This window comes from Alligator sinensis, unplaced genomic scaffold (assembly GCF_000455745.1).
Source record: "Alligator sinensis unplaced genomic scaffold, ASM45574v1 scaffold899_1, whole genome shotgun sequence".
NCBI lineage: Eukaryota > Metazoa > Chordata > Crocodylia > Alligatoridae > Alligator > Alligator sinensis.
The window spans coordinates 228,828-239,732 of record NW_005842614.1 but is presented as its reverse complement, the minus strand read 5'-3'; the positions used below and the strand labels follow the sequence as shown (position 1 = coordinate 239,732).

At 48.6% G+C, this 10,905-nt stretch overlaps 1 protein-coding gene across 1 annotated transcript in view; it reads left to right on the top strand.

Annotated features, from left to right (window-relative positions):
- ASTN1 (astrotactin 1) overlaps positions 1-10,905 on the top strand; it is a gene marked incomplete at its 5' end in the record, with an annotated part of 224,136 nt that overhangs the window by 158,266 nt on the left and 54,965 nt on the right. Inside the window, one exon of the mRNA XM_025214997.1 lies at positions 8,648-8,722. Coding sequence (XP_025070782.1) covers positions 8,648-8,722 — 75 coding nt within the window. The remainder of the gene's footprint in view (positions 1-8,647; positions 8,723-10,905) is intronic.

The following is a 10,905-nucleotide window of genomic DNA, read 5'->3' as shown; positions in this document are numbered from 1 at the left end:
AAGAGAAATAGTAAAAAGGAGAAGAAAGAGGGAGCAAAACAAAGCTGCAGAACAATGGGAGGCAAAAGACAATGTTTGAAAGACAGACATGTAGAGTGATGAAATCTCTGGTACTCAGCTCTGAAGCCAAACAAGCAAGATGCATGATGGAATAGTCTGTCTTATTCCTTAGGAGGGCTTCATTGAAGCAGGAACAGAAATGAAACACCTATTGCACAGACATATTTACATAGAAAACTTGGGATTGTCCTACTATCTGCTTCTTTAAGAGTGTTCCAAGATGAGTTGCTTCCATAGCAGCTTCCTGCTTCAGCACCATCATTTTATGCCTTTTTGCATCTAGGCGGGTGTTAGCCAAGGACTGACCAGGAAGTGTTTTGCTCTACAGGGTACTAGGTGAAGAGAAGGTGCTAACTGATGGAAATAAAGAATGGGGATGGCTTATTCATTGATTGATTCTTTAGGGTTTGCATATGGAAAGAAGCCTAAGGGAGTTCAATGATCATATCCCATTCATGCTGGTGGGAGTTTGGCATCTCAGGTAGCATTCCTTTAAAAATCCCAATCCATGTATTCATTTATTTGAAGATATTACCTGCAACAAGGGATACTCAAACTTCTTTTCCTCCCCTCTCATTTACAGACCTCCTCTCCTCCCTTCCGCTGTCATAGAGGTATGTCCAGAAATTGCAGCACTTTGCCTAGTCAGAAAAGGAAGATGAAAAATGCTTTTTACCTCATCAGCACCGAGTTCAGGCAAATTAGTGCTGTGTTCCTCCTCACCGAAGGATTTGATGGGCCTAGATACAGATGTTTCTTTGTACCCCTCCAGGCTGTTGGGCCTTTTTGGCTGTCCAGCGTTGGAAAGTCCGCATTGCAGATGCCCACTCTGTGGATAAACAGAAGAATCCAGGCTTTAAGGCTGTCAATCCAGCACTTTCACAGCATTAAATTCACTCAAAATAAAGAGTGGCTCTTATAATGGTTTCCCAGCCAGTATTTCTATGGAACAATACCAGGCCTCGCCTTTTGTTCCCTCTCTGGTGCACTCCTGAGAAGGAAGAATAAAGACCATCTGTGGGAGTATTGACATCTTGTAGATGGTGAAGTATTCAGGGTACCAATGAGACACGCAGAATGCATTCCTTTAGTTCTAAAGCTCACCTTCCTTATTCAAGCCAATCTGATCTATGGGTTGAATGGAATCCTCCAGTTCTAGCACTCTTGATAAATATCCTATTGTGACCTGGTAAGGAAATTAGATGGAGGTGTATAATCCTGCAATCAGAATTTTTTTTTTGTTGCTGCTAAAAAGACCCAACAACTTCAGATTAGAAATTAAAGGCTTTGCACAATAGAGCTGAAATTGCCCCCAGAGAAATTCCTTGAGTTTTGTCTCCTGCAAAGCACTTATTTAGCATCTATCAGGGAAAACATTTCCCCATGTTTAGTGTTCTTAGTTGCATTCAAACATAACATGATGAAGCAGATTGGAATTCTCAGTCCAGCTCCAAGCTCACTTCTCTCGGACGTGATTCCTAACTGAAGGGTATTGGAATAAGAGCGGGGGTGCGAGGCTGGGAACCTGATCCAGAATCCATTGGAGGTGACTCCTGCTGCTTTCTCTAGTCCAGGGGTGTCAAACTTGCATCCTGTGAACCAGACCTGTCCTGCAGAGCCACCCTATATAGCTCTCTGAACTACTGGTGGGCCAGGAGATTGGGGCGGTCCCCCCCCAATTGTCGTGGGTCCCCGACATCCAGAGCTACCTCCCCCCCCTCCGTGTGCGTGGGTAGCTCAGATAGGGCCTACTCCACTGTACGTGACCCATGGTGATAGATGGGCAAGCAAGGGCTGTGCTGTTGCCTCACTGCAGTCACCATTTGCCCCATAGGTCTGGCCCATGAGGAGCTGCGCAACCCAAATCCAGTTCAGGACATGGGATGAATTTGATACCCCTTCTCTAGTGTAAAAATCAGGTATACTGTGGCGGAGGTCATCATCATCAGAAAGTCTTGCTGCTCTGATGCTGCTTCTTCCCAGGTCTGGGGATGCTCTGCAGGTTCTCTGAAGGCTGGTCTGATTTGTAGGAGACAGATAGGTTGTTTTTCTGTCGTTGGAGGTGATCTGAGCTTCCTGTGTTTGGTGATCCAGGATGCCATCCACAATCCAAGTTCGCTTTCAGTGGGTTAGCCAGTGACTCCACCTAGTAAAGCAGCACTGCAAGGGCAGATGCATCCTCATGCCATTAATGGCTTGTCATCCCATTGAGTGCTTGACTGTCAAGCCATATAATCTATTAAAGCATCGTAGGAATTGGTATAAGGACTTAGACTTAGACTGAGCCTGTGCTCTTGCCACAGGGTAGGATGGATCCTTGGCAGACATTTCTTGTGTGCTTTGACCAGGCCATTTTACTGTCCAAAGGATTAGTTTTTCTTTCACTTCCCTTGAGAGACTATAGGAGGTTCAAAGACCCCACTGTCAAGAAGGCCTTCTTGTTATTAATCCATTTTTCCCTTTTTTCTGTCCTTAATTTAACTTCTCCTGCCAGCCTGAATAATTCTTCTGCATGTTTGTGTTTACACTTCCTCCTAATCTGTTTACTGTTATTATATCCTCCCTTACTGACATTTAGCCAAGATACATCTATCTAACTCTTTTTAATCTCGATTCCTAAATCCATGCGTTCAGTCCCTTATTATTATTTTTTTAGAGGTGCACCAATATATCGGGCGCATATCGGATTGGCACCAATAAAAGGAAAATTAACATTATCGGCTATCAGCTTTCTTTGGTGTAGCCAATAATGTCACTGATAAATATAGTATGCATTGGTGATGTGTAGGGGGTGCATGCGGGTGCACGTGCACCCCCTGAGATTGGCCATGCACCCCCTGGGAGCTCCAGCCACGAAACTGGAAGTGCTGGCAGAAATGCACTTCCGGTTTTGCCGCTGGCTCAGCAATAGTATGCCTCCTGGCTGGGGCCCCTGGATACCACGTGTATGTGCACAGCCACCATGTACATGACCAGTAATGCAGCTGGGCAGCATGCAGAGCAGCACCCTGCAGGTAAGTCAGTGAAGAGGAAGAGGCTTGGGGGAGAGAAGGGGTATTGTGAGGCAGATCAAGGCCCCCACAGTGAGGGAGGGAGTGGGGCAGGGGCTGAGGCTGGGGGTGCTGCCCAGCCAGGGCAGTGAATGGGACCCTGGGGCTGGGGTGGGGAGCAGGACAGAGCCGTGGGTGGCTCATCCAGGGGGCACGGGATGTGTGGGGAGGGGGGTTGGGTCCGATTTGTGAATGAAAGAGAGGCAGGCTGCCCACTGTGGGCTTGGGGTCAGGGGTGCAGCGCTAGCCTCTTACTGGTGGGGGGGGGCTGAGCCAGGGCTGGGCTGGGCTCAGAGCAGGTGGGAGTGGGGCACAGGGTGGGTGTCAGGGGCACTGGGAGGGGTGGCTACGAGGGAGCTGAGGTGAATTTTGGGGTGGCTATAGCTCTCCCAACCCACCCCTAGCACTGCCCCTGCTCGGTGCACTCTGCTTTGCTGGCTTTATGTTGGGAGCCCCACACTGTGGGGTAGGCAGGGGTTGTGCAGCTGGCTTGGGGCTCCCAAGGGAAAGGCAGCAGAGCAAAATGCCCCATGCAGGGTCAGCACTGTGGTGGGGGGGGGGCTTGGAAGGGCTATAGCCACCCCAAAATTTGCCTTAGCTCCCCCATAGTCACCCCTCCCAGCACCACTGCCATCATCTGCCCTATGTAGCTGAGCCCGCCCCGCTCCCACCCCTCCAAGCCCAGTCCCAGCCCAGCCCCGCAACTGGGAAGAGGCTGGCACTGCCCTGACCCCAAGCCCGAAGCGGCAACCCATCTCCACCCTGTGCACAAATTCAGGGGGGCACATGCCCCCTCATGCCTTCCTGGGGGTGTGCTGAGCAGCAGGGAGCTGCCCTTGCCCCCACCTCCTGTGCCCCCGGGACAAGTCCATGACTCTGTCCCACTCCCTGCTCCAGTCCCAGGGTCCCATTCACCACCCACCCCAACCCTACTCCCTCCCTCACCGTGGGGGCCTTGATCTGCCCCCCCACAATGCCCCTTCCCTCCCCCATGCCCCTTCATCCTACACAGCCTTACCTGCAGAGAGCTGCTCTGCACGCTGCCCAGGTCCATTCCTGTAAATCGGTGATTAGATCAGTATCGATCAATATGCTGGTTAATAATCAGCAATGGGTATTGGCCAAGAAAATCTTTATCAGTGCACCCCTTGTTTTTTTACTGCCGTTTTCTGAATTCTCTCCATCTTGTCAATATCTTTCTGTTGAGAAATGGACATAATATCCCAGGTGCAGTCAATTCAACAGCTGTAGGCTATCAAGTCCCTTGATATTGGTACCTTTGGGGTGTCTATATGCAATTTTTTGTGCAGAAAATTCAGGCATATTAAGCTGCTTCCAGGCACACATCTGAATGTGCACCTGCATTGGGAGCAAATTTGCTCCTGACAGGAGCAGTTCAGTCCAGGGCTGCTTCTGCCCCCCTGCCCTGCTCTGCTTCCAGGGTCCCCTGGGGCCAGCCCGCATCTGGCAGGGGGAACAGGGGTCAGACCTGGACTCCAGGGAGCAGGGAGGAGCTGTCCTGGAGTGGTGGACAGTTCCCAGCTGCATGGAGCTTGGGACTACAGCCCAGCTTGGCAGCGCTGTCTTTGGGCAATGCCCTGTTCCCAAGCAGGAGTGCCCTAATCTCTCTCTCTTTGCTTTGCTTGCAGGCAGTGGAAGAGGCCACAATTAACTTGCTGGATCAGTCAAATCAGCGTCTGGGGCTGTCTCTAGGCGAGCACCTTCCCCTTGAGGAGCCAGGGCTTGTGCAGTAGGCCGAGCTACCCCACCTCCCCAGCCTGACCTAGCTGCACACTCCTGGCCTGAGGGACTGCGGTGAAGCCTCGCTTCAGCAACTCCCAAGCCCTGTTTGTGATGATGCTGGTGTGATCTGAGCCTTAGGAGAGATGCACAGGGCTGGCAGATAGCTGCACAGCACAGCACAGCACAGCACAGCACAGCACCCCCAGATGCCTTGTCCTCCTCTGTCAGCAGGGAGAAGTGGATCCCCCCAAGTCATGGTATAGGTCCTGCCTTGCCTGGCACTGGCAGGAGCTGGGGTATGGGCTGGGGGATCCTGGCTCATTGCTGCTCTCCCTCGGCTGAGTTCCTTGAGAGGCAGAGCAACCTCGAGACACAGAGGATGGCGCTCACCGAGAGCTGGCCCCAGAGACTGGAGCAGGGTCCAAGGTTGCTGAGTGGGCAGATGCCTCCTTACCTTTCTTGATGATAGACTGATCCAGGAAGTTCATCCTGACCTCCTCTACCACCTGCAAGCAAAGTGAGGATACAGAGCAAGGTGCTGCTGTTGCTCGGGCACTTTGCGTCACCCCAAGCCAGTGCTGTCAAGCTGGGCTGTGACCCTGAGCTCAGCATGGCCGGGAGCTGTCCCTCACTCCAGGACAGCTCCCCCCACTCCCTGGAGCTTGGCAGCTGTGGCCCCCTGCTGCCTGAGCTGACAAGGAGCAAATTGCTCCCAGCCAGTGTCTACATGTGCACTATGCCGCATTAAACTAATACGCCATTTTCTAGTACTTGTCTCTGTCAGCACCCGCAAATGGCATATTAGACTAATCTAATACACATTAAGTGCATGGTGACACTTTCCTTAAAGCGTCTCGTATAGACACGTCCTCTGTGAACACAGTTCTGAATTGCACAAGTTTGTGTGGTTTTTGACCAGTCTGCTCAGTTTATGTGGATAGCAGATTTGAATCGGCATTCTTCAGGTATATATTGTATGGATCCCACTGTAGAGGCACATGCATCCCCTGTCCACAAGGTTAAATTTTAGTTATCGCATCCCTTATGGGATGGCGCATGGGTCCTGTCTATCATCTCCTGCCTAGATCCTATAGGACTGAGAGCTTGGATTCTGGGTTTCTAGCCTGCTGTTTCTCTCCAGGCTTCTCTTCTAGATTAGGTTAGTAAATAAAACCTACTTCACCATCCTTAATTCTTGATTTTTTTGGATATCCCATCTCTCTCCCCTTGCCCATAAAGAAAAAAAATGGGCAGTGCACCTTGCACCTGTCACTGGAACAAGTGGCTTCCTGATGTTTGGCAGGAATGTGTACTCTTTATCATCTGTGAGCAGCTCTGGAGCCATTATGGGAGCTTCCTCTACCAAGGCACCACCGCAGTAGAAATGCCTGGTATTGAACCAAGCCAGCCACAGCGGGGCCAGTATCCTTTAAGATCTCACCCCAGATGCCCTGGTGCTATAAGGGACAGTCATCTCAAGTCTCCTGCAAGAGATCTCCCTGCCATAAGTCCAGAAAGAGGGGAGTTTGCTCTTCCTCTCTATCCAGACCACTGATAGTAAGTATATCCTTTGCCAGCACCCAGAGAACTGTGAACAGGGGAGGAACAGCAGCATACTTGGTCTGCACAAGGGTGGAGAGTCATCCTCATGGGGCTGCCATACCCACCTCTTCCCTGACTCAGGTTCAGGTCCACCCAGGTTCAGGATTGGTAGATGTGGCATTGCAGGAAAAATCAAAGTTGAGGAAAAGTGCCCCTGCAGACCAGGACTCCAGAAGCCCACATCCCTTGGAGGCAAAGAGCCAAGCCATCTGCCTCATTGCAACTCCATGCAGCAAACTACAGGAATTCTCTGCAAAACAATATTTCCTGACTCAGAAGGGGAGGAGTTAGAGGGGCTTATATTGCCACTGACTAGGAGAGTAAGAGAGCATCAGGCACTTGTTATTTGAACCCCTGTGCTGGATATTTTATAGGGACAATATGTTATTCATTGTTCATACCTTAAAATAGTCTCAGATTTTGATCTAAACCAGCTGATAAATCTATATATCTTCCACAAATCACCACACTTGGCTCTGCAAGAAAAAAAATTACTCACAGTAGAGGTACCCAGGATTTTGCTTCATTATATTGACGAGACCAAACCATTTGGCTCAACCCCTTCTCTGTTTGTAGCCATAAATGAGCCTTCTAAAGGTCAAGCCATCTCTTCACAAAGAATATTGAAATCAATAACGCAGTGTGTGCTGCTATGTTACTTCTCCTTGAACATCAAGGCTGTTTCTGCCAGAGCACAAATACTTTTGTGGGGTGCCTCTGAACATCTGCTAGCCAGGAATTTTAATGAAACAGATTTATGCTCTAACTGGAACTTCTTCCTTTATTGCTTATGTGCTTTTTCCCCTCTTCGGAGAGTCCAGACATTTTGAAGAAGTGATACTGTGAGGGGTACATGGTGATGTAAGTTTTGGGGGGAATAGAGCTGTGCGTGTGGCAATTGATCCTTTTTTTCAGTTGACTGGGCAAAATGCAAAACAATCTATAAAGAAAAAATATATATTTTTGGTGGAGCTAAAATGTAAATTCTCAATTTTATGTCAAAATGAAAAGTCAAGCATATGCTTAAGGAAATATTGCTTTAGCTTTCTAGCTTGGGATTTTTTTAAATTTAAAGTAAGTTTAACTACGAGATATTCTTGCAAAGTGAAACTGAAAGATTTTGTTTTAGAAATATTGAAATGAAAAGATTTAATTTTCAGGGGGTGGGGTGGAGGGTGGGATTTTATGGGGGATTGTTTTACCCCAAACAATTGGAATTTGTCACACATTCCCAAAACATTTTGGTTGGCCCAAATCTATTTATTTTCATCAACAAGAAAATGTGTCATTTAAAATTTTGTTTTCCCTGTTCTATTTGGGCTAATGGGTGGGTAGCAAAAAATCTGGGACTATGCTGCTGTGCAACCGTGATTGCAGAGCATGGTCTGTTAGTGGAGAGAAAGTTCTAAACGATTCCTCGAATGTGCTGGTGTTTTGCCTGCAGTACAGTAAAATGGAAGATGGCACAGAGAATGCCACTTGAGCTGCCCCCCGCCTCTTTTTAAACTGCTCAGTCATACAAGATAAAAAGACGTGCAATGAAATTAAAGTCTTTGTGGCTCCAGGCAGGCACAGGGGTTTGCCTCCTCAAAGCTGCTGGCAAGATCAGAAGAAGGGGTTCAGTTTAGGTCAGTGTTGGGATGGGATACAGACAGCAAAAGCCCAGCATAGGTAGGTGTCTTTCCTGGGAGCGCATGTCAATCAAGTCACGTGAAGTCAGTCCCAAGGCCGCTGTGACCATTGGGGCACCTTAGATGCTGTAACAACCCTCCTCTACTCTGCTAGCTTTGTGCACTCTGTCAACTGAAGCCCCATCCAGTGCTTGATACTGGTTCCCCAGCTCTTCTTGGATCTGCCTCTTTTTCTCTTTTCCTCCACAGCGCCCTGCATTATGGTGTTGGTCAATCGGTGTTCCACAGTGGTGCAAGAAAACATTGTAGGGTGCTGATGTGCTCTGTTAAAGAGGAGCCCCCAGAGTGACTGTATTTCATTAACAAGGAAGTGACCTGTGGGTGTACAAAGAGTACACCTCGGACTATAATTGTGATCTTGAAGCCATCAGATGTGGATGTCACAGCTAGTATTCATAGCTGCACATGAGCTTGCACTCAGTCCCCTGAGGGCACTTTGACCTGTATTGCACAATACAATGCATAGGTTTTTATTTATGCATGTATTTATTTTCCATCTAGGCCTTGGCCATACACAATATTCCAGCGCGGATTTGACTTGGTACTGGGAGAGCAGCCTTCTGATAAGATATTTAGGTAAGTATGTTTGGTTTTTTTAAGGGTCCCAGCCAGATTCCGTCGGCCAGCATCAGTCTTGCATCCAACAATAGATCCCCTTCCTTGTGTCTGTGCAATCCTGTGATGCTGTGGAAGCATTAGAAGGAGAGAGCGGCTTGGCCAAATGTGAATAGCATTGTGGCCTGTTTTGACTGGACTGATGGATCTTCTTCAGCCACATCAAAGTTGCTTTGTTAAAAACACTAATGCACTGACTGAAGTGAGTTATTGTGGGGGTACCTACATGTGTCTCCAGTTGAAGGCAGGCAGGGTGTGGTTTGGGGTAGAGCTGATTAGGTTTGCACATGAAGCTGTTCTGCTCATGCATTATTTGTTTTTTTACTATTCTATCTGGGCCCTGCCTTTGTAGCTCTGAAAAATTCCTGCTTCTGTTTCCCTAGTACATGGTTGCACAAGTGTTTTTTCTTGTGCTGAGGAATTCCTGCCTTTCAGGTTCCCTCCTGCTGGGTTCATTTCCACACACACGCTCCTCCAAGGTGGGTATCTCTCATGCCTAGACCTCACTCGTTCCACAGCGGACACGGAAAACCACACCTTGAAGTCCTTTTTTTCTGTTTGGCCATTGCACAGGTGACACTCCTGTACAGGTCAGCCAGATGAAGATGGAATATTTCTCCAGAAAGCACTTCTGAGGTTGGCCCAAGGGGAAGAGGGGCCTGATTAGGGACCTCAGGAGTTGCCCTTAGCAAGGCATGGCCTCTGGAAGGCCTTGCTTTCTCTCCTTTTCCACTTCTTCCATATCTCCTTTTTAGAGGTATTTTCATTCACAATTCGCATGCATTAACAAGTGTGCACAAGAATGGGAGAGGAACAATAAGAAGTGGGGTGGTGGGGAATAAAGAAAATAGCAGAGGATACCTGCTGGTACTGGATGAGGTAGCAGATCAGGGTTGTGAGCACTTGGAAGGGGCAGCAGTGGGTAGAAAAAAGGAGCCTGGGTTTTGCTTGTCTATATGCCACTGAATCCTTCTGTGAATCTGGACAAATCTCTTTCCTTCAACATGCCTCAGTTCCTCCATTGGCAAGAAGAGGATAGTAATAATAATGTAGGGCTCTGTAAAGCACCTGCAATGAAGAAAGCTAGGAAAACTATTGTAATTGTTCCCTTAATTGAACATGCTGCTCTTTTCCCACAGTTTTGCCCCACTTTTCCTCCATTTCCATCCTTCTCCTACTCCTCCACCTTTTTACATGCATCTCTTTGGAAGGGAAAAACGGTTTATAAACACTGAGCCGGCGTCTAATGACGAGCCTGCTACTTGGAATGGCTTCCTCCAAACCACTGTAGCAGCGATGGCACAAGGCAATTATCTCATATGCTTCCACTCCAGCAGAATCAGAGGTGCCAGCGACTGCTGGGACCTCATTAGCTGAGTATTTAGCTCCCCTAGGACCCAGCATGATGCCTCCTAGCTCCCTGAATATTCATTGATCCTGTGCATGTTGCTTTTTCTCAGTGCACTGTCACATTGCTGGCTTGCCGCTGGGAGCAACGGGCGGGATGCGACAGTTTGCTTCCAGCATGGGAATGAGGGAGGTACTATATACACGCAGCTCGGGTCCACAAAGCATATGCCTGTCCACAAAGCATATGCCTCCAGCGCTGCATGATGTACTCCTGTCATCCTGTTGCACCCATTCTGGCATCAGGGGGCACTTTTGTAGAGCTTACTCTGTCCCCTACCAGTATATATAGGCTGCTCCCTTCCTGGGGGGATTCTCCAGCCTGTGGGAGTTTGGCTTTTATTCTGAGTGGGTCTCAGCATTTTCTCTGCTGTCTCATTGCTCAGGTGGTCTGTCAAGTGCATCTAGGCTTGGCCTAGGTCTCTTCCTTTGGCCAGAGTCTGGGGAGCAAGTGGGTTTAGCCAGCAGGGATTGGCTAGCATGCCAGAGGGCAGGAAAATAGGTTATTCTTTAATATCACAATTTGATGCCACTATGGAGAATTTTGGTCCAGGCATTCAGGGCCCATGGTCCTAGGGGACTTCAGTGCTCTTAGATTTCTCACGTAGTGGGAAAAGAAACTATTACCAAAAAGAAGAACCCTCCCCACAGAGGACACACTGTTCACCCAAACCCATACAGGGAGCAGGCTCTGCAGAGACTGCCAGCTGAATGGGTGATGGACACTGGACTTCCCT